Genomic DNA, 24,703 nt, shown 5'->3' with positions numbered 1-24,703 from the left:
AAGAGACCCTCTCTTAAAAAAAACACAACCCACCCAAGTGGGTTTTGTGACTTGGGATGTATGGGCAGAGGCTAAATGCCTTCCAAAAACTATGGGAGGTCTGCCAAACAGCTGCTATGGGTAACCACTCCATCTTTGAAGAAACATTACGGTGGAATGATAATTCAGTACCCTCACCACTTTCAGAGATTAATGGGGCTTGGACAGTAATTTAAAGCTTTAGGTTTCAAACGCATCTAAGTCTACTTCTTCAAAGGTGGGATCCTCCCATCTATCAAGCATTAAACAAACTTGAACTCTACTCACAGTCAAGAGGTACTTAAGGTCATATCACTCTTTAGGGTTCTTGTACCACACACCTGATCTTCCTTCCAAGAATGTGTCAAGCCAGATGACCAGGCATGAAGCAATCGTTAATCCTGAATCCACATCATTTACAGGCAGCAGCAATGCTTGGATTTAGAAGGTTTGGTGTTCTTTGAATAAAATAAGCTCAAGCAGAAAAACATGAAGTTTTTGAAATGCTTTCCATCCTCTCCACTCTTTTGAGCTAAATAAAATACCGTGTCAGGTATCAGTGACACAACAAATAGCTAAGAGTTCAAACTCTCTCAAATGTAATTCACTGGTCACCCAGCGGAGCAATGTCTACTTAGTTTTCGACCTAAACAAGATTCCTGTCTATTTAAGACTCTGATCTGACACTTCAATTTAAACGTCTAAGGTTTATTTTTTAAGGCGATTGGATGCTTTGATTAACTGAACTAACCAAAGCTAATCTTACACTTTAATCACTGGAAAAAAAACAGATTTGGACTCTATTGGAAAGCCAGTTTAAACAAACAAACGTGGACACGACAATTTTTCTCATATGAGACACTTATTCCATTTAGCCATTGATAAGAATCTAAAAACCTCTTCTACTGCATTTGAGTAATTACATGGAATTACTTTGTACTCAAGTTGAAAAAAAATTCTTTTAAAGAAAATTCAATACTATAATTATGTATCTAACTCTTATCACGTACAATTTGCATTGGCATTTTTCAGCTTCTGAGACTACTTTTAAACAAAAGTAGTTAACTGTCCTTTTTAAGTTCTCATTATATGAATAATATATTTAATGCTTAAGAGCAAATCAACATCTGTAATACTGATGAATTAATAAAAGTATAATATATCACCGTGTATTTGGGTAATTGTGCTTTATCGTCATATATTGCCATATCTCCATATATCTGTTGAAAAAACCACAGGACAACTGCTAAGAAATAAACATTTATTAACAATTTTAGCTTTTTCATACATACTTTAATATGTATTACTAAAATATTACAAAGAACGACTAAAGTCTGATGGTAGTAGAGACTGCGTACTTGAAAATATTAATTTCATAGTATCAAAATGTACCATCCTCAACTATGCAATTAGATTGCAAAATGCTTGAGGTATGTACAAAAATAAAATAAAGCAGTTTATCATACCTTATAGCCATATAGGCGTTGCTAGCTAGCACAAAGATAACCAATTTATTTTACAATGAAAATTTACTTTGATAGTCTGAAGGCGAGTACCACATAGAACGTTTTCCAGAAGACTAACGAGATGGTTCAGGTAAAAAGTAAGAAATGTATAAAAAACAACTATCAGAAAGATTTTTAGAAAAGATTGTATTATAAAATTAGACAACAATTCTTTAAAAAAAGACTTTTCATATCAGTTTCTTCTTTTTTTAATCATACCTTTTTTCTTTTAAGATCGGCGCTGAGCTAACATCTGTTGCCAATCTTTTTTTTTTACCCCCTTCTCCCCAAAGCCCCCCAGTACATAGCTGTATATTCTAGTTGTGGGTCCTTCTAGTTCCTCTGTGTGGGACGCTGCCTCATGTGGCTTGATGAGCGGTTCTAGGTCTGCGCCCAGGATCCGAAACCAGCGAAACCCTGGGCCGCCGAAGCACAGTGTGCAAAGTTAACCACTTGGCCACAGGACCAGCCCCTCAATTTCTTCTATTCAAACAGAATGATGTGACTCAGGTATTTTAAAATATTTTAGAAATACTTCCTCGAAACTTCCCAAGGCAGTAGCTTTCGGATGCTCCCCCAATACCAGCATTGCTCAGATTAAGTAAATCTTACGAGAACTTACCACCAACTACAAGCCTTTTTGGGCCTGGACCACGCCTCACTCTTCATCTTACCCCAGTGCTTAGAAGTAGGCACTCCTCAACAAATGTTCACTGACCTCAACTGCTGAAATCACAACAGTTAAAATATCAACGCAACGTATCAATAAACAAACAGTCCACAGGACTGTGGGAAATCAAAAGACTTCCAGTTTATACAAGTATTCATAAACACATGAAAATGTTCTAGTTTATTTTAAACGCCCCAGCCCTTGTGAGTGCTACAGAAAGAAACAATTATAAGGGAAAAACTTCCTGAGTAGTTCATAAAATATGGATAGTTTTTAAAAGTGAAAAGCAGTCCAAAAGTTTTTAAAAGGCAAGCTAAGTATTAGCTGTACTCAATCTTATTATAGGGTATATAGCAACTTAGTAACTAACAGAACGACATGATGGTTTTATACAGGCCCCATTCAGGCCTGCTTTTAAAATTAAGTCCCTAAAAAGGAAACATTTTTAATCTGTAATTAACTTTAAACCATTAATTCGGATTATACCTTTTAAAGTCTATTAATTTAACAGAGATAGCCAAAAGTTGATATTGAGGAAAAGGCTCTCAGTTCAGTGTGTGAACAATGAAAGATTGCAAAAGAGGCATGTAATAAAAGCATTTTCCATAAAACAAAGACACCTCAAGCAGGTCCACTTATATTTCTAGTTTAGGTTAGAAACTAATTCAGTATTTTTTAAAGTCATACAATTTTAATTTTTACACTTATCTTGGCCTTTTCTTTTCAAATGAGTCGTTTACCTGAAGGAAATTAAACATATTGAAAAGATGCTGGCTTCAAAGAATATACAGTCTAGTGGAGGAATAACATACAATCACTGAATCTTAGTGATGATAAAGCGTCATCCTTTAAACTAATTCTGGGAGAAAAACTTAGTCGCCCCCTTCTAAAACAAGATACAAAACTATAAATTTTAAGAAGTCCTATGCACTTGTCAACCTCCTAAAAATAAATACTCATCTTTTAAGTATAAAGAACTAAATATAACCTTTATCTAAAAGTGACACCGTTCACCTATTATCTGGAGCTTCCCTGTTTATCTTTCAAAATCTTTGGAGATTTAATCCAAAATGTGAGGACCAACCAACAACAGTAATTTAAGCTAAGTATAAATGTTTATGAAAATTTAGCACAATTATTTAGGAGACATGCTGTTGAAGTATGAGGGTAAAGAAAGAACTCAGTTCCAAAAGGAAAAACTATAATTACAAAGAAAGCAATCTCCTAAATTCAATGAATTACAATGAAGATTAGCTATAGATGGTTCCTCTGGGTGTGAGAACTTGACTCCTGCATTTATTTATGTATTTATTTACACTTTTTAGTGTAACATGGCTCAATTAACTCACTGGAATATAAAAAGTAAAAGATTTTAAAAATCTCAACTTTTAAAAAATCTAAATTATATTAAATAACTGTTGAAGTAAAATAATGTAAAATGTCAAGGTAGGATCTGAAAAAAAAAACATACTTCTAGATAGACTGCAGAGCATTATTTCTCAATCTCTTTTCTGACACGATAAATCCATGACATATTCCAACGGGTAAACCAACATTTTGACCAAATTTTTCAAAAACTGAAAGGGCAGTATCACAGAAACTCAGAAGTGACGCGAGTCTTAGTGGCACATCAATATTAGTTCCTCCTACTGAGCTGGGGCAGACGGTGCTGGGTGCAGATTATATCCATTCTCTGCAGGCCAGCTGGAATCCACACCCTGCTCTCTCACGCAAGAACACATATCAGAATGCAAGCGAATCAGTAACAATAGGATGCTAACCTGACATGGTCTCTAGTTCGTTTTTTATAAAAGTAAATTAATCACAAGCAAAATACAAATACTCTGTATGAGTAACAACTAACTTGGGACACATTACAGAAGACAGAGAATATTAGTGTGTGAGGATGCCAGTTAACAATTGCTGTTCTAGAATTTTATCAAAGCTTTAGAAAATAAAGTTACTTTGAGTGCAGAATTTACATGAGGAATTTAAAGCTCATAGTTCAGTAATTTATTAAACTGAAAATTAGGAAACTAATTCAATTTGTACGAACCAGAGGTCTCAGACATATGCAGTTCTCAGCCTGAAGTCTTTGCTGATTCCTCTCCTGTTTGTAAAATATTACCAACCACGACTATCTGAGATTATCAATAATCAGACACACGGTGTCAGAGAGGATCAAGTTCTAAAAGCTGAGGAGAGTTAGAAGACTGGCTGGCACCAGGGACAGACTAAGGCATCAGGGTAGCTGTATTCCAGAGGGAAGTAAATGCTAACGGAAAACAAACTTGTACAGCGCCAAAACTCCCAATAAGGACAAACCACATCTGATCACAACGGTCAATACCAGGACAGTGCCAGCTAAATCCCTTTCTCAATGTTTTCAATGCAGAGGCTTGAAGTTTTATCCTAGGAGAAGATGTGATTATACGAAGAATATCAGAGAAACAGGTTTATTTTACTGTTATACAGAACAGGGGCTGGTGAACTTTTTTTCTCTTTTCCTCCCCAAAAGCCCAGTGCATGGTTGTACAGTCTAGTCGTAAGTCCTAGTTCTTCTATGTGAGCTGCCACCACAGCATGGCTACTGACAGATGGGTGGTGTGGTTCCACGACCGGGAAATGAACCCGGGCCACTGAAGCTGCGAGAGTGCTGAACTTTAACCACTAGGCCATCAGGCCTGGATTCAAACTTTTCTTTATACAAGGCCAGCCAGTAAATATTTTAGGTTTTGCAGATCACATGATCTGGTTTCTGATTTTTTTTCCTACAACCCTTTAAAAAGATCACTTTTAGCTCACTATCCACACAAAATCAGGCTGCTTGCCAAATTCGGCCACACACAGACCCCTGATATAGAAGAGGAGCAATTCTCATTCTAACTCTCCTAAAATAACACCCATCTTGTTCTTTCAACTTTAAATAATTTCAGATAGACTGGGAATTAGAATTCAAAGGACTACAGGAATAAGTGATCTAATCTAAGTTTCCAAACGGGGAGCTGACTGACGGCTCAGAGGCCCAAGTGATTGCTTACAGAAGAGAGGCCAAACGCTCACTTTTCTCTCCTTCCCCTTCCATTTTTGGAATGCTTACACTCAAATTTGAGGACTTCCTTTACAATAAAGTATACTGGAGCTTTACTACATTCACAGCATAAAGTATTTGTTTTATCAGATACTTTTTTTACATTCTTTTATCATGTTCAAGAAATTCACACTAAAATAAGAAGCAAGAAAAACTTACAATACTTTTAAGTTAACATTGGGCTAGCACAGGGCTTAAGGAAGCTTAGAACTCTGTCCCCTACACTCAGTAAACTACACTATTGTCCAGACAGGCTGGACAGGCTGGCTTCTGGGTAGAAACCTAAACAGGGCTGCTAGGTAGAGGGGACCAGTTACATGACATTAACATTCGAGAAAGCAGGCATCGTCCTCTCTTGTTAAGTCTAGAACACTGTGCTACCAAGCACACACCTTACAGGAAGAGTCGAATCCCATCCATCTGTAATTTTTCCTATTACGCTAATGTGGAATTAGGAATAGCACTTTAATGCCACTTCTCAGAGTTAATTATATAAAAAAAGAACATTTTCATTTTCCTTCAAATGGTAAAACTAAGTGTATTCTTTGGACCTGAGTTTCTAGTTGTTTCCCACAGCATTTCTGATTAAAAACCTACTTTTATTATCAATCAAGAGATTCTCTAAACCAAAACAGATATAGTCAGATATCCAAAATGAACTTAAATTTTAAAAGTACTTTATAGAACAATTTTACCACCCTATACCAAAAAAATCTCTCATATGTCAATTCTGAATATAAGGTTTGAAATGTCTTGGATCTGTTAAAATACACTTATACAACATATGAATTTATAAAGTATCATCACTGATAAACCATGTATCACCCAGGTTGTTTAAGAAATGTCATCACATACGAGCTCCTGAAAGATTAGGATTCCATCAAATACAGACTTGTGAAAATTTTCATTTTAGACATGAGGTAACGTGTTTTCTCCACATCACGTCCTCACTTTTCAGGTCAGAAGAATTTGACTTCTTTAAGACTGAAAAACAAGCATGTCCTCCTCCTTCGTTAAAAAAGATTAAAGAAAAAAACCATCACTTCTTCTTAACGATCCATTAGTGGTTCCTACATCTTCTTTTTATTCTACTGTATTGAAGAACTCTTCTTCTTGAAGTTTCAATTTAAAGTCCTCTCTAATTCTTTCTAGCAATTCTGGTTTAAAAATAACATCTAGTGCAGTCATTGCCAGAGCTTTGGCGGTACGCAAAGTGTAGAACTGAGCTTCTTGTGATCCTAAAAGGTAGAGAAAGTAAAGATAACTCCACACCTATCATAAACTAATTGACTAGTTTTCAGCTTAGCTCTCAATATCTAAATTGCCTCTCCAACTGCCCACCACAAGAGAGTATCTTCTGAGGTGATGTTAGGTACTGAAATAATAGTAGGTTAAACTAAACAGTTAGAAAGACAGCTACTACCACAAAAGGAGAGCACACACCAAAACACTGACTTCTAATAACACTTACCTGCAGCTTCAGTATATTGTTCTGTATGATTCAAGGCATTAGATCCAATGTAAAAATATGGATGAATCCCAGGAACCACAAAAGAAACATTTCCGAAATCAGTAGATCCTTGGAGAGGTAAGACAATCCATGAATTTCTAAATGCTAGTCCAACAGACACCAGACCATCTTCATCTTATTCAATCTCTATAGCACCTGACGTGATTTACTATTCCTTCCCTTCTAGAAATTCTCTACTTCTTTGGCTTCCATGCCTCCACGCTTTCCTGATTGTCTAGCTTTCTTTCTGAACGCTCTGTATCTCCTTCTCTAGATTGCTTCCTTTGCCTGTCTCCTAAGTGCTGGTGATCGCAGAGTTTCATCCTTGGGTTTCTTCTCCCTGTGTACTTATGCAACCTCATCGACTCCCGTGTTTTCAATTACCTTCCAGATACTGACAACTCCTAAATCTCCAACCCAGACATCTATTGTGGGTTCCATAGTCAACAGACTACTGGACAGCTCCCCTCAGAAATCCTATAAGCACCTCAAATTAACATCCTAATAATTTATAGCAATCCACCATACCCTAAACCTGCTATTCTCTTAATCTCCTTATCTCAACAATGACATCAACACCCCACTGTTATCAAGTCCTTTTGAGTCTACTTCATCGACATCTATTATTATATTTTATGAGATACCTTTCTAACATGCAAATGTATTAGTAATAATGTTTTAAAAAAAAAAAATCTAAAATAACACCCAATACACTTACAATTCTAATAAATTAATTCTACAATTTATACAAAATACAAATAAATTCTAATAGTTGTTTATTACTCCTCAGAAACTGAAAATGTCCACATATAACTAAGTACTTAGTAACCTGCTTAATTGATGACTTAGAATAAATTAAAAGTCTATTTTCCCTTTAAGTAGCTTATATAAAAATTAAAACTAAGCAAATTTAAACACTAGAAATATTTAGACTATAAAGCAAAAAGTATGTTGGCTATTTCTAAAAACAAATCTGCTCACCTGACACCCTGCATTCACTGAAGAGTGCATTAGTTTCTTCCTCTCACCATTACGTTTGTGAGAAATGTCGTTAAAAACACCAGCAATATCTCCCTGCCTCCAAAGCTATTAAATAAAACCATTTAACCAGACAGAATTTCCCTTCCTCAAATAGCACAATATAGATGAAAGGACTTAATTACCTGAAGGGCCTTTCAACATTGCATCTTCTGAAATGAATTCTATTCCCAGCTTTTTTCCATTTTCAACATAAGCTTTCCATAGACTCTTATTGGGAAGAACATTGTAATAATCATGTGTTCCACCTTTAATTTCTACCTAATAAAAAATTATACAACACATTTTGAAATAGAAAAACTCAAATTCACTAACTTTCAAACCAGCAATAGTTCTCTAGCAGAAAAGGTTTAAGAGGGGGCACTTTCCCTTCTGGATACAAACTCTCTCAGACCTTCTACCTTAAAAAAAAAATCTGTATTTTCTACAATGAGAGTTCCCAGGACCTGATCTCCTTTATGTTATATATGCACCAAACCACACGATGTCACCTAGCTGTACTAGTCAGTGAGTCTCAACCTCAGTCACCTAAATAGGGTGTAGACGGAGCTCAGGAATCTCAGTGTTAACCAGTAGCCCCAAGTAATTCTGATGCAGACGGTCCAAAAACCACCCAATGAGGAACACTGCTCTAGGCTGTAGACCCTAAGAGAAAGAAATTAAGCCTTGCTAATGTTCAATATACAAACTGGCACTGACACCACTGCCTGGTCTGAGAGGTACAAAGACATCCTGAGAGAAAGAAGATTCACAATGAGGAAGGGTTGACTATGCTTCTTATTTATTAATTTCAGTATATGAAGATATGGAAGAAATTGATATGCGCCCAGGTAAAAGGATGTACAAATTTAGTTTTGCTTAAATTAAAATGAGCAATACTCCCACAAACCAAAGATAATACTTATCTATAACATTAGTGAAAGCCAATTATAAAATGGTAGAAATGACTTTTCTTATATTCTTAGTAACATCTAAGTCAGAAACAAGGACAAGCGAATCAGATGTTATAAGTCAGCCAAAACATAAAAAATTATCAACAGCATCACGGCAGTGAGTTGTTCCCCTTGTCACTCCCCTCTAAGCCACAACCTGTAGACATTCACCGACCAACAAAGGATTCCCTGCACAGCACAGCAGAACACCTGAGAGATCCACACGTGCAGGTGGGTGGACTGGACTTGCAGAGGCAGTGGAGCTACAGGAGCAGTCCCTTCTCCCTCCCCAGGCAGCAGCGATCCAAAACACAGATCCTCACACTGGCGTGCACCAGCAACCAGAGGCTGCAGGGGGAGACATGGCACTCGCAGTTTAGCCCCTGCCCTCTGCTCCCTGTCAGTGGTGAGTGGTCCACAGGTCCTGAGGCTTCAGGACACAAGGCAGAGCTGCTGACTCAGTGCCTCCCTAGCCCCCCTGGTAGTGGTGCTGGTCTTTCCAGAAGCATGGATAGCATCTAAAACATGGATTTCCCCAGCAGGGGTGGTGTGCCCTCACCTGAGGTTTCCAAGGACACCAGCGTGTGGTAGCCATCAGACGCTGGAAGATCAGCAATGACGTTCCCAGCTTAGCCCCTGCCCCTCCCCCAGCAGTAGCAGGTGGCACCTGCAACTTGAGGCTTCAGGAACCACAACAGAACTCATGACCCAACCCCCAGAGACGTACCTCCAATACTGGCTCCACCAGCAGTGGGAGCTACATACAAGACACTGGGCCCCTAGCAGCAACAGTGACACCCATGAACCTAGGACCTCTGGCAGTGGTGCTGCTAGCACCCCCAATAACCCAGGAGCAGCAGCACAAGTGGTGCATGGGGAAGCAGAAATCAAGCTGTGGAGAGCCCATAGAGAGCCAGTGGAGGAACACAAGACACAAGACAAGGCAACCCTGGAAGTGCTCGCAGTTTGGTGACACTGATGGCAACATCTGAGACTGCAGCAACATCACAAACAGCAAGCCACCAGCAACCTCAGAGGCGTAAGCAGCACAAGGAGGGCACTGACGATGCCTCCAGCAGAGGCAGTGGAAGTAGAAAGTGCAGGCTCTCAAATACAACCAGAAGCTGCTCAGATCAAAGTAACCAAAGCCTTATCCAAATAAGAAAGGTGGTTACCACCACAAATACGCCAGCAGAGGATCAACTCATCAAGTACCGTGAAGAAGTGCAGTAACACTGCAGAACAGAAAAAAAAACAACTTTCTAGAAGCCAAACTTGAAATCACAGAAGATTACAATCTGACTGAGAGAATTCAAAATAGTTGTCATGAAAAAACACAGCGAATTACAAGAAAACTCAGAAAGACAGCTCAATGAGTTCAGGAATAAAATTAATGAACAGAAAGAGTACTTTACCAAAGAGATTTAAACTCTAAAAAAAAAACCAAACAGAAATTCTGGAGATGAAGAACACAACTAATGAGGTGAAATACTTTCAAGTACTATGTCTGTCCAGGCAAGGGAAACAAAAGAAAGAATAAACAAATGGGACTACATCAAACTAAAAGATTCTGCATGGCAAAGGAAACCATCAACAAAACAAAAAGACAACCTAACAATTGGGAGAAGATATTTGCAAACCTTCTATCTGATAAGGGGTTAATATCCAAAATATATAAGGAACTCACACATCTCAACAACAAAAAAACTAAAATGCAATTAAAATTGGGCAAAAGATCTGAACAGACATTTTTCCAAAGAAGATATACAGATGGCCACCAGGCACATGAAAAGATGGTCAACATCACTAATTATAAGCAAAATGCAAATCAAAACTACAATGAGATATCACCTCACACCTGTCAGAATGGCTATAATTAATAAGACAAGACATAACAACTACTGGAGAGGATGTGGAGAAAAGAGAAGTCTCATATACTGGTGGTACGACTGCAAACTGTGCAGCCACTATGAAAAACAGTATGGAAATTCCTCAAAAAATTAAGACTAGAACTGCCATACGATCCAGTTATTCCACTGCTGGGTATTTATCCAAAGAACACGAAAACATGAATGCATAAAGATACATGCACCCATGTGTTCACTGCAGCATTATTCCCAATAGCCAAGACTTGGAAGCAACCTAGGTGCCCATCAAGGGACGAATGGATAAAGAAGATGTGGTATATATACACAATGGAATACTACTCAGCCATAAGAAAAAGATGAAATCTTGCCATTTGCAGCAACATGGATGGACCTTGAGGGCATTAAGCTAAGCGAAATAAGTCAGAAGGAGAAAGTCAAATACCAAATGATCTTGCTCATAATAGAAGATAACAACAACAATAATCATATAGAGACAGAGACTGGATTGGTGGTTACCAGAGGGGAAGAGGGGAGTGAGGAGGGTGAAAGGGGTGACTTGCAGATGTGTATGGTGAGGGATGGTAATTAGTCTTTGGGTTCACGTGACCACGATGTAATCTACACAGAAACTGAAATATAATGATGTACACATGAAATTTATATAATGTCATAAACCAATGTTATCTCAAAAAAAAAAGGAACCAAAAAACAAAAAGTAAAAAAGTAAAGTAAAAGAACTGAAAATAGAGCAGACCATATGGAAGAGAGAATTAGTGAGCTTGAAGATAGAAACCTAGAAATGATTCAGGTGGAAGAGGAGAGAGAACTAAGATTTTTTAAAAATTAAGAAATTCTATGAAAAATATCCAACTCAATTAGGATAATAGGTGTCCCAGAAGAAGAAGAGAGGGAGAAAGGAGCAGAGAGCTTATGCAAAGAAATAATAGCAGAGAACTTCCTTCTAGGGAAGGAACTGGATATACACGTACATGAAGCTAACAGAACTCCTAATTATCTCAAAGCAAAAGACTTTCTCCAAGGCATATTACATTAAAACTGTCACAAGTCAACAACAAAGAAACAATATTAACGGCAGCCAGAGAGAAGAAAACAACTAACAACGGAACCCTCATCAGGCTTTCGGCAATTTCTCAGCAAGAACTCTACAGGCTAGGAGAGACTGGAATGATATATTCAAAATACTGAAAAACAAAAACTGTCAGCCAAGAGTAATCTATCCAGTAAAGTTCTCCTTCAGATATGAAGGAGAAATAAAAGTTTTCCCAGAAAAACAAAAGCTGAGGGAGTTCATCACCACAGACCTGCCTTACAAGAAATGTTGAAAGGAACTCTCCTACCTGAAACAAAAAAGGCAAACGTTTACACAGCTTTGAGCAAGGTGACAAATTGACTAAATCAGAAAACTGCAGCTCTCTATCTGAACAGGTTAGCAAACAATAATAACACAAAGGCTAAAGGAAAAGAAAGCATCAAAAATAACTATAACCACTTCAGGGGCTGGCCTGGGCGTAGTGGTTAAGTTCGTGCGCTCTACTTTGGCAGCCTGGGGTTCGCAGGTTCACATCCCGGGTGCGGACCTAGCACCACTCATCACGCCACGCTGTGAAGGCATCCCACATAAAATGGAGGAAGACTGGCACAGATGTTCACTCTGCACTAATCTTCCTCACAAACAAAAACAAAAAAAACTATAACCACTTCAATTTGGTAACAAACTCACAATAAAAAAAAAAATGGATAATTTGTGATAACAAAAACAGAAGTGAAAGAAGAAAAAGACAAAACCTGTATAGGGTAAAGGAGATAAGATGCTATCAGCGGAAAAAGGAATATCGTATCTATGAGATCTTTTATACAAACCTCATGATAACCACAAAACAAAAAATCAGAGCAGAGTCACAAATCATAAATAAAGAGGAAACTGAGAAAAATATTACAGAAAACCACCAAACGGAAATGAGAGACAGAAATACAAGGAAAAGGAAACAATGGAAATATGCAGTATCCAGAAAAAAAAAGATAAAATGGTAGCATTGAACCCTCAAATATCAATAATCACTCAATGTAAACGGATTGAATTCTCCAATCAAAAAACACAGAGTGGCTGGATGGATTAAAAAACAAGACCCAACAATATGCTGCCTCCAGGAGACTCATCTTAGCTCTAAAAACAAACAAAGGCTCAGAGTGAAGGGATGGAAGATAATACTCCAAGCAAATGGCAAGGAAAAGAGAGCAGGTCTTGCCACACGTATATTAGACAAAACACACTTCAAGTTGAAAAGATAATAGAAGACAAAGATGGACATTATATAATGATAAAAAGAACATTCCACCAAGAAGACATAACACTTAACAATATATATGCACCTAACATAGGAGCACCAAAGTATATAAAGTAACTATTAACAGACCTAAAAGGAGAAAATGACAGCAACACAATAATAGTACGGAACTTTAACACCCCACTTACATCAATGGATAGATCATCCAGAAAGAAAGTAAACAAGGTAATGATGGCCTTAAATGAAACACCAGACCAGATGGACCTTAAATAGATATATATAGAACATTCCATCCAAAAGCAGCAGAACAGATATTCTTCCCAAGTGCACATGGAACATTCTCAAAGACAGACCATATGCTGGGAAACAAAACAAGCCTCAATAAATTTAAGAAGGTTGAAATCATATCAAGCATCTCTTCTGACCACAATGATATGAAACTAGAAATCAACTACAAGAAGAAAGCTGAAAAGTCACAAATATGTGGAGACGAAAAAACATGCTACTGAACAACTATTGGATCAAAAGAGAAATCAAAAAATACCCGGAGACAAATGAAAACAATATTCCAAAACTTATGCAGCAGAAGTGGTATTAAGAGGGAAGTTTATAGTAATACAGGCCTACCTAAGAAACAAGAAAAATCCCAAATAATCTAAGACTATACTAAAAGAACTAGAAAAGAAGAACAAAGCTCAAAGTCCGAAGAAGGAAGAAAATAATAAAAATCAGAGAAGTAAATGAAATAGAAACTAAAAAAACAACAGAAAGGATCAATGAAACTAAGAGCTGGTTCTTTGAAAAGATAAACAGAATTGACAAACCATTAAGCCAGACTCACTAAGAAAAAGAGAGAAGGCTCAAATAAGTAAAATCAGAAATGAGAGAGGAGAAATTACAATGGACACCACAGAAATAAGAAGGATTATAAGACAATACTATGAAAAGCTATATGAAACCTGTATGCCAACAAATTAGGTTATCTAGAAGAAACGGATAAATTCTCAGAATCATACAATTTCACAAAACTGAATCAAGAAGAAACAGAATCTAAACAGACCAGTCACAAGTAAAGAGACTAAACCAGTAATCAAAAATCTCCCAAAAAGTAAAAGTCCAGGACCAGATGGCTTCTCCGGTGAGTTCTACCAAACATTCAAAGAAGACCTAACACCTATCTTTCTCAAACTCTTCTAGGAAGGAATGCTCCCTAATTCATTTTACAAGGTTACAACATTACCCTTATACTGAAAGCAGAAAAGGACAAAACAAAAAAGGAAAATTACAGGTCACTATCACTGATGAACACAGATGCAAAAATCCTCAATAAAACATTAGCAAATTGAATGCAATACATTAAAAGGATCACACAGCAGAGTGAAGTGAGATTTATTCTAGGGATGCAGGAATGGTTCAACATCTCCAAATCAATCGATGCAATATACCACATTAACACAATGAGGAATAAAGATTACATGATCATCTCAATAGATGCAGAGAAAGCATTTGACAAGATCCAATATCCATTTACAATAAAAACTCAATAAAATGGGTATGGAAGGAAAGTACCTCAACATAACAAAGCCCATTTATGACAAACCCACAGCCAACATCATACTCAATGGTGAAAAACCGAAACTATCCCCTTAAGAACAGGAACAAGACAAGGATGCCCACTGTCACCACTCTTATTCAACATAGTATTGCAAGTCCTAGCCAAAGCGGTTAGGCAGCAAAAAGACATTAAAGGAATCCAAATTGGAAAGGAAGAAGTAAAACTGTCACTATTTGCAGATGACATGATTTTATATATACAAAGCCTTAAATAATCTACCAAAAAACTATTAGAAATAACGAATACAGTAAAGTGGCAGAGTACACAATCAACATACAAAAATCAGTCGCATTTCTATACACTAACAACAAACTAGCAGAAAGAGAAGGCAAGAACACAATCCCATTTACAATTGCAACAAAAAGAATAAAATATCTAGGAATAAATTTAACCAAGGAGATAAAAGACCTATACACTGAAAATAAGACACTATTGAAACAAATCAAAGACATAAAGAAATGGAAAGATATTCTGTGCTCATGAATTGGAACAATAAACATAGTTAAAATGTCCATATTACCTAATGCAATCTATAGATTTAATGGAATCCCAATCAGAAGCCCAATGACATTTTTCAAAGAAATAGAACAAAGAATCCTAAAACTTATATGGAATGACAAAAGAACCCAAACAGCCAAAGGAATCCTGAGAAAAAAAGAACAAAGCTGGAGGCATCACATGAATTCAAAATATACTACAAAGCTATAGTAACCGAAACAGCATGGTACTGGCACAAAAACAGACACACAGATCAGTGGAACAGAATTAAGAGCCCAGGAATAAAACCACATATCTATGGACAGTTAATCTGCGACAAAGGAGCCAAGATCATACAGTGGAGAAAGGAAACCCTCTTGAATAAATGGTGTTGGGAAAACTAGGCAGCCATATACGAAAAAATGAAAGTAAATCATTATTTTATACCATACACAAAAATTAACTCAAAATGGATTAAAGACTTGAATGTAAGACCCGCAACCTTAAAACTCCTAGAAGAAAACATGGGGAGTACACTCTTTGACATCAGTCTTAGTAGTATCTTTTTAAATACCACATCTCCTCAGGCAAGGGAAACAAAAGAAAAAATAAACAAATACGACTATATCAAACTAAAAATCTTCTGCAAGGCAAAGGAAACCATCAACAAAATAAAAAGACAACCCACCAATGGGGAGAAAATTTTTGCAAATCATATATCGAATAAGGGGTTAAACTCCAAAATATATAAAGAACTCATACAACTCAATAACAAATAATGAACAACCTGATCAAAAAAATGGGCAGAGGATATGAACAGACATTTTTCCAAAGACGACATACAGATGGCAAATAGGCACATGAAAAGATGTTCAACATCATTAATTATTAGGGAAATGCAAATAAAAACTACAAGGAAATATCACCTCACACCTGTCAGAATGGCTATTATTAAAAGGACAAGAAATAAGAAGTGTTGGAGAGGATGTGGAGAAAAGGGAACCCTCATGCACTGCTGGTGGAAATGTAAACTGGGCAGTCACTATGGAAAACAGTAAGGAGAGTTCTCAAAAAATTAAAAATACATGATCCAGTTATTTCATTTCTAGGTATTTATCCAAAGATCATGAAAACTCTAATTGAAAATATATATACAGCCCTGTGTTCACTGCAGTCTTACTCACAACAGCCAAGATACGGAAACAATCCAAGCGCTCATCAACAGAAAAATGGATAAAGACGTGGTATACATATAAAATGAAATACTACTCTACCACAAAAAAGACAAAATCGTGCCATTTGCAATAATATGGATAGACCTTGAGAGTATTATGCTAAAGCAAAACAAGTCAGACAAACACAAATAAGAGAAAGACACATACCGTATGATTTCACTCATAGGTGGAAGATAAACACACAGATCATCAAGGAGAACAGACTGGTGGTTACCAGAAGGGAAGCGAGTAGGGGGAGGTAAGGGGTAAAGGGGCACATGTGTAAGGTGATGGATGGAAACTAGACTTTTGGTGGTGAACACAATGCAGTCTATACAGAAGTCGAAATATAATGATGTACAATGAAATTTACATGTTGTAAACCAATGTGACCTCAATAAAATAATAAAAGGTAAAAATATATATATATTATTAAAAGACTATTTAAAATATAGACTTAAATTCAATAACTATGAACTTTATCTTAGGGAATATTATACCCTGGGACATTAGTTAATGATAATAGTTTACGTATTTATCTTCCAAATATTTAAAGTATTTATGTTTATAATCACAAATAAATAAGAGATGAATGCTTAATTTCTTACTCCTTGGACACTGAACACATACTGTCTGAGAATCACTGCTACCATCTGAATAAATCACGCATCTCCAGGCTAATGAGGGCAGAAGGAAAGTAAGGAGTATGTACGAGGGCTAAGCCCTATAACTCTCAGAAATCCTGTTTCATTTAATTCTCACAAGAAACCTAAGATAGATTATATTATCATCTCCATCTGTCAAGAGAAAATGGAGGCCCAGAGATATTAAATAACGTTTCCAAAAGTTACAGAATCAGTGAGGCACAGAGGCCCGGATCCAGAGCTTGTCTCTCCAACTGGACTACAGGCTCCCCCCAGGGCAAGATCACCAAATGAAAAAGAGGCAAGTTAGGTTCTCATCTACTTAATACTCACCACCCCAGCCCACATGTATACCTCTGATTAAAACTTAGATTAACTCTCAAAAGTTCTTACCGTGCACCCGGTGGCCAACGCTGCAGCTCTGAAGCACTCTTCTGCCTTTTTGGTCAAAACTCGAAGTTCTTTCATTGAGGGTGCACGGAAGTAATAGATTAATTCCGAATAAGAGGGAATGATATTAGGTTTTACACCACCATTTTTTATTATACCTATAAAAAGAACCAAATTACTGGAATTGAGTTTGGAGCTTGGAGACCATTTCTTTAAGCTTAAATACACCCATAGTTTTTCAGCCAATATGTCCATAAAGAAAAATAATTTAAACTACTTAGCTTCACAGATACACCAAAGATTCTGACGTGTCGTACAACAAAAGTTGCTATACACAGGGTGGTATTTTCTGGCCAATAGCAAAAATAAATAACTGCCTATATGGATACTTTATTATACTTTATTCTAAGGAATTTACATAATGTTAAGAAATTATGATTCCTCACTATAAAGAAACCGTCAGAACCTTTTATACCTATCTTAAGCCTTCTAGAAAAGACTTTTATTTCAGTAGCCTTTATTACAGTTATACATTTTGATAATTTTTGACACAGGAAAAAAAAAAAACCCAATGGTACTAGGTTCTATAATTACCCTCATACCTCAAGAGTCCCATGAATATTTTAAATGACATTTGGCTCTGGGAAAATAATATTCATGCCAACAAGAAACCAATGCAGGTCAAAGATCACTCAGTACTATCGACTGTCAAAACAAATGCATTTATTTGGAACTACACTGAGAAGGAAGATTTATCCATGCAAAGTAATAACTAAAATAGATAAGCAAAATCTAATTTTTTAGTACGACCGGCCTTAAAAAAATAATATTTTTACATATTCTTGTTTATTCTTTTTAAAGAAACGAAGCTGGGAAATTGGTAAAAGTGCAATTACAAATTAATTTCAGGCTATAGCAAAACCAGGTAAAGAACAGATATTAAAGTATAATAATTTCCCAAATCATAAGAAACTAAACTAAAAAAATTAATTTGTACCTTCAAGACAGTACTTTATTATTGTATTTATATTAAGGTGATACACATAGTTTAAAAAGATGGTTTTTTTAAAATTGAGGAAATGGTAAAATTTTGTTATCATTAAGAGACAATGAGCGTAACCGGAAAATCAAGTTCCCACTTTCAAATACCCACAGAAAGAATGTAGGTCCTTACATAAAACCATTCTTTCTAATACTCAGAATGACCATCCCATTTATGTATAAATAATCTTAACTGTCTTCTTACCCACATAGACAAACATCCTAGTATTCTATCACATGAATTTCCGAAAATGTTTAAAATTCTCAGAATACTCATTATGAAGTACATAAAATGTTTCCAAATTATTTTTAAATCAAATATTGCACTGAAACATATTCAGCATCATCTATTATACAAGGTATTTGACATTCCTACCGTGAGCTCTCCAGGTTGGTTTCAGTTGCTGTCTTAACACAGACAGATTGTTGTAGGCGAGAACAGCAGCATCCAATGCATTCACTCCTTCCCAGGGATAAGCAGCAGCATGAGACGCTTTTCCATAGTATTTCACAGTCACACTAAAAAATAAAACATCATTTGGAATTACTTTCTTCAACACCACTAAAGTAAGAAAAATCCAAGTAATCAGAATTACAACTATTATTCAAAATTCATTCACGCTGCTGGAATTCTTATTTGCAAATCATCTGTAGTAACAATATAGCAATTTATGTACCTTATAGTTTATTACTATGCAATATAGTGACTGACACAAAGAAGGTATTCCAAAAAAAGAGAGAAAAAGAGAACTTTGCTCAATCGATCTCCTGTACAAATTAAATTTGTTCACAATTCAATTCAAGTCAACATGTAATACTGTATTAGGTGCTGGAATTATAAAAAAGATGGCTCCTGTCTCCTTCTATACCACATTGTGGTAGTTCCGTACCAAAAGTCTGCAAAAACTCAGATGATTCTGTCTTAAGGGAGGAGGAAGGTCAAGGAAAGACAGAAAGGAGGTGACATCTATCTATGTATTTTCTTTTTTAAGGAAGGTTAGCCCTGACCTAACATCCACTGCCAAGACTCCTCTATTTTTTTTTTCCTGAGGAAGACTGGCCCTGAGTTAACATCCATGCCCATCTTCCTCTATTTTATATGTGGGACGCCTGCCACAGCATGGCTTGATAAGTAGCACATACGTCCGTGTCCAGGATCCAAATCAGTGAACCCCATGCCAAGGAAGCGGAGTACGTGAACTTAAGTGCTGTGCCACCAGGCCAGCCTGGGGAAGTGACATTTAAAACGGGTTAAAACAACCTCTGAAAATCAGATTATACTCACAATATTATAAGATACTCTAGCATTAAGTCAGTTGCTCCTCACCAATATTTTATTTATGTTCCAAAATACCTGTGTCACTAATACCTTAATCTAACTACTCAGACATAATGAAAAACAGTAAGGTTTCGAGAAAGAATTGCACATTAAATACTTATTTCTAAAGATGACTTGCTTAGATAACATTTTTGAAGCCTAACTGATTAATAGCACCACATTAATTTAAATGTAATTAATAAAATGTAAATTAATAATTTAATTAAAAAGCCAATCTAGACTTATTTTTTTAAATGAGCTGGACTCAGGAGTCCTTGGAATGCTCACATTTCTTGACGGATTCCAAACATTCTGTTAGCAAAATAAAGACAAGTAAAAGCATCCAAATACATTTTTAAGATTTTAGGATACTTGTTATTTCCTTGATATATACAGTATCACTATCACTTTGAAACTGGAATTTTAACAAAACTGGTGATAAATATTATAAAATGGGAAAGGATGTTCTTTATGAAAACAGCTCTAGCACCATTTCTTCCAGGGTTCAATCTACGTACCATTAAAGCACAACAAACCTGAAAAGAAGTGTTAATGGTTGTTTTGTTATCAGTATTACTATTTTAGACTTAAAAAGCATTATTTTAAACGAACTGATAGGGAATGATTTTCACAACATATTGTTTAATTTTAAAAAGCAAGAGCCAGGCCAACAATATATTTAGTAGACTACTTCCGGGAGGAATCCTCCTTGAAAATTTAATTGATACATGTACCTACTTACATCTATAAATATATCCAAGAAGTCCTGGAAGGATCTATACCTCTAGAGAAGAGACTGGATGTGGAAAAGGGGGTCAATAGGGACAGAGTGCTTTACCTTTTTTTATTGTTAAAGAGTTTTAGGATTTTAGCAATTTTTTTAAAATTTACTTTTTGTTCTTGTTCTCTTTTACATCTTCAAGGATGGCCAGTGAAAAATCTAAGAAACTAGACATAAGAAATGGCCTGAGGTCAGCTGGGCTAACTGCAGGGTCAAGGCCAAGGAGCCGAACCCTAAGTCCTAGAAGGCTACTGGGCTGGGAAGCCTGCCTGCAGAAGGCATTCCTAATCTCTAAGGTTTTCACCCCTGAGGCCAAAGTGCAAACACTCAATAGATTTTAAAGATTTTTAAAAATTTTAATATAGTCCAGTTATGAAGACCATCTAAAATAAAATCTCAATTAGAAGAGGCTTACCAAATATGTCATTCAACGGAAATCAAGTAAGACATTACAACATTATCTTTCAATTTACCTTTTAAAAGTATAAATATGGGCTTTTAGTCTCCAGTGAAGACCTAAAAGTGTTCTAACAGTCTGTTTTCCACTAAGAAGTTTATTTCAAGTTGATTGCTTACTCATGCTCAGCCGCATCAGGTAGGTAAGCAGCATTCTCTTGGGATGGATGGGCCATAAAAACAACATCAAGATTTTTAAAAGCCCCTGCTTCAATTAAATCAATTTTGCCACCACCATCTTCTTCTGCAGGGGTTCCCAGGACAACTACCTAGAAGGAAATACCTGTGTCAGGGCAAAACAACAACAAATCCTAGTAGGAAAACATCAGACAGGTTCCTTTGCACATGTATTCACAACATTCATTAAAGTCCTTAAACTACGGAGAGAGGTTTTGTTCTCTGACATTTTAATGCTGTAGTCGGCATGAGTCTACGGTGCTAAATTAATCACAAATTTTAATTTACATGATTATACCAATTTGGTGTAAGGCATGTACTAAAGCTACTACAGGAAACGTTTCCTAATACTATAACTCAATTTTATATAATTCATGGCAAAGATGAAAAAAGATTAATACTACATACAAGCTCCTCACTGTTCTTTAGGACTTATTTCTTAAAGCTTCTTCTTGACTAATTTTATAGTATATGTATAATTATAATTACTCATAAGCACTTGACTGGTAAGGAACTTTCCAGTTACTTATTAGTTATCCTCACAACAACCCTGTGAGGTAGGTGGGCGATCTGCATCATCATTTTAGGGGGGGTGGTCTTGAGGCAGAGAGTGAAGGCCCTGCCCCAGGTCACAGAGCAAGTCTTCAGGCAGAGCTGGAATGAGACGTCCTGACCTTCAGGCCTGAACTCTGATTCCTTACTGAGCTACCGCATTAAAAAGTCTTAACTCACTAATCCTTTATGAAGAGCATTAAACAAATCTTAATACCACAGACAGAAATGGCCAACTATTACACAAACTTACTAATTCGATTCCACCAGTTCAACCAGGCAGATTTATTGGTCACCAAACACCTAATTAAACAAAAGAGAACTTTACAGAATAAACATTTCACTTTGATATTTAAGCATAACTTCTTCAAACAATGTTTAAAAGCAAAGAAAAATTATCTATAAACAACTAATATACTTTCAAGATCAGGTATAAGAACACAATGAAACAAGTTGGAAAAAGTCCCGGCTTCCAAAGGGAATCAACATAAACTCCATATTCAGATAGGATGGATAATCTGGCTAAAACTGAGCATTACCATTAGAAATTAGAAGTGTGTACATTTTCGCAAGGCTAGCTTTCTTTAGAAGTTATCAAGCACCCACACTCATAAATTAAGCTGCTTTTTAATCTTAACCCTTGACTCGCTAAATTTGGTGACTTCTCAAGTTAAATCTTGCTGACTTCTGCGAAACTTTCATAAACCCGCTTAAAGCTCGATGTCTCAGGGCTTCATGCAATGGCAAAGGACCCCCGCCCACCCGAAACAAACGAAAACCTAACCAGATGCAAAATCAGGCCCCCAGAGGCAGAGAAGAGAAGGCAGCTAAAGAGAAAAAGTCACAAAAGATGGAACTGTTAGGATAAATGAGAAAGGTTACTGACATTGGAAAAAGTGGGCTAAAAAAAATATTAAAATAAAACATTAGTCTTCCCCTTAACCTGAATGGTGATGACTGAATCTTAGCTCACAGAATGAAGAATATACCATCTGGAAAAACAGAGTAACACAAAATTAAACTTGCCCTATGACAAATAGAAACATTTCTCCGTTTACAGAACCGAGATATTAAAATCATGAAATAGACATTTAGAATTAAGGATCAACTCGTCCATGTAGTAAATGCTCATTCCCTTCTCCTTATTTGTATACTTCTAGAGGTTTGGTAGTTCTTACGACTGAAGAATTCCTATGCAAATACCAGTGATTCGAATCACAAAAGCTCCTATGACTGCCACAAAAGAAACGATTCTTTGGCGCCTCAAAAGAAAGGCTGTAGATTTCCCAACAATAAGCACCTCCTCCAGAGACTGCACCACCTTATCAGCAAATTGCAGTTGCCCCTGTTACCAAAAATAAGCCGTAATGAAAACCAGGCTTGGTACTAAATTCTCTCCTAAGGGAGAGTCCGCTCAATTGTTTACAACCTACAGACGAGGGAACAAAAAACGAAAATCTGCAAAACGCCGCTAGGTGGGCAACTCGAGAACTACTGATTTTTATCCAGGGGTTCTGCCTTCTGGCAAAGGCGAGGGCCGGACGAACCGCGCGGTCCCTGACACCCCCCCGGAGGCAGGAGGGGACAGAGGCGCGCGGGAGGCACCGCGTCCTGCTTCCCTGGTCGGTGCCGGCTGGACAGGGGACCGAGTCCCGCGCCCGGGCCCCACCTCACCTTCACCGGCGGAGGCGGCCCGCGGAGGCCCTCCAGAGCCCCCTTCACGCCCAGCGCGGCCGCCGCCCCGACCTCGGCGATCAGATTGTGGCCGCAGGCGTGCCCGATGCCGGGCAGCGCGTCGTACTCGCAGAGGAAGCCCAGGTGCAGCGGGCGCGACGCCGCCCCGGCCCCCGGCGGCTCCCACTCGGCGCGGAAGGCCGTGGCCAGCTGGTAGTGCGCCTGCACCGCCCACGAGGCGGCCGGGGGCTCGCGCTCGAAGAAGCACGTCAGCGCGCGGTGGGCACGGTGCTCCTCGTAGGCCAGCTCGGGCTCGCTCCAGATGGCGCGGCTCAGGGCCCCCAGGCGCTCGGCCGCCTCGTCGATGCGCTCCGCGGCGCGCAGCTTCAGCAGCTCCAGCTCGGACACAACGGCGCAGACGCCGCCCTCCACGGGCCGCTCCTCTCCGGGTTTCATAGCGCTCAGAACCCGCGACAGGACAGCGCTCCGCTCACTCGCCGGCTTTGTCGCCCCCTCCTAGCGGCCCACCGCGCCTGCGCAAGCGCCCGGAGTCGCCGAGAACCCCAGCGGTGCGGGCAGGCCGGCTCCGCAGCTCCCGCGAGACCCGCCCCCGAGCCCGGGGCCCCGCCTCCAGCCCCTCCGGCAGCGGGCACGCGCTCCGGGCGGGGGCGGGGAGCGCGCGGGGGAGCGCCGGGTCCAGAGGTTTGTGGTCTGTCTGCCTTCTCCTTAGCTGTCCTGACGGCTGAGTTATGCTCTAAAGTCATTATCACTCTTCCGTATTGCTTATTTCCCACAGCAGCAGAATGAGCACGGTTTTATTGGTTAATAGGCATCAGAGACAGATAAAATGGAACATAGTCCTCTGAAAAACGCTGCTTTCCTTTCTAGTAATACTAGTAAGTTATACAAGATTTTTAATTCATAAAACTGGATGTCAATATAAACGTTGTACGAAGAACACTGGTCTATAAACTCTGTATATGTCAATCTTCGGTGCTGCCCTCACTTTCCTCTCCTTGAGGTTGCTGTATTACCTAAAAGGGGCAACCACTATACACAGTGTTCTCATTAGAATCAAAATTTACCAATGTCCGTAACAGCCCCTGGAAGAAAGCAAGTAATATACTCGATACGTATTAGCTCTTCTGTTATAGCCTATTTGAGTAGAGTAGAACTAAGAATTAAAAAAGGATTTTTTAAAAAGCCCAAACCAAAGAGTTAAAAGATTTATGGTCATAAATATTCAAACTTTTGTCAATTTGGATGTTTGTTTTGAATCGTAACATTTTGAAAGAGACTATACGACTAATTTCGTTTTTAATTTTAATTGACGCTAAACTCGAGCAACGCGATACGCAGCTCATGTTCATATTATGACTGGGTGTTAGATTACCCAATGAGGACACTCAAGATGTCACACTCTTGT

The 24,703-nt window shown here is 37.9% G+C and overlaps 1 protein-coding gene across 1 annotated transcript; it reads right to left on the bottom strand.

Annotated features, from left to right (window-relative positions):
* Window positions 1-1,265: 1,265 nt before the first annotated feature.
* PM20D2 (peptidase M20 domain containing 2) lies at window positions 1,266-23,909 on the bottom strand. The gene is made up of 7 exons (XM_008517907.2): window positions 23,278-23,909; window positions 20,995-21,143; window positions 18,696-18,838; window positions 17,282-17,436; window positions 7,958-8,093; window positions 6,756-6,863; window positions 1,266-6,522 (listed from the first exon to the last, which is right to left on the bottom strand). Exons 1-7 carry the CDS (start codon window positions 23,731-23,733, stop codon window positions 6,368-6,370), a joined length of 1,302 nt encoding a protein of 433 aa, XP_008516129.2. The 5' UTR covers window positions 23,734-23,909; the 3' UTR covers window positions 1,266-6,367.
* Window positions 23,910-24,703: the final 794 nt, after the last annotated feature.

This window comes from Equus przewalskii, chromosome 9 (genome assembly GCF_037783145.1).
Source record: "Equus przewalskii isolate Varuska chromosome 9, EquPr2, whole genome shotgun sequence".
In the NCBI taxonomy this organism is placed as follows: Eukaryota; Metazoa; Chordata; class Mammalia; order Perissodactyla; family Equidae; genus Equus; species Equus przewalskii.
This window is presented reverse-complemented; position numbering and strand designations above follow the sequence as displayed.

Bases quoted from the DNA above. Each gene is read 5' to 3' on its own strand.
- PM20D2 (XM_008517907.2), bottom strand. From the start codon at position 23,733: ATGAAACCCGGAGAGGAGCGGCCCGTGGAGGGCGGCGTCTGCGCCGTT. The intron at 8,094-17,281 runs GTAAGAACTTTT...ATTTTTTATTAG, and splicing joins CGTTGGCCACCGGGTGCACG to GTAGAAATTAAAGGTGGAAC. The intron at 6,864-7,957 runs GTAATTAAGTCC...TACCTCTCCAAG, and splicing joins AATGTTGAAAGGCCCTTCAG to GATCTACTGATTTCGGAAAT.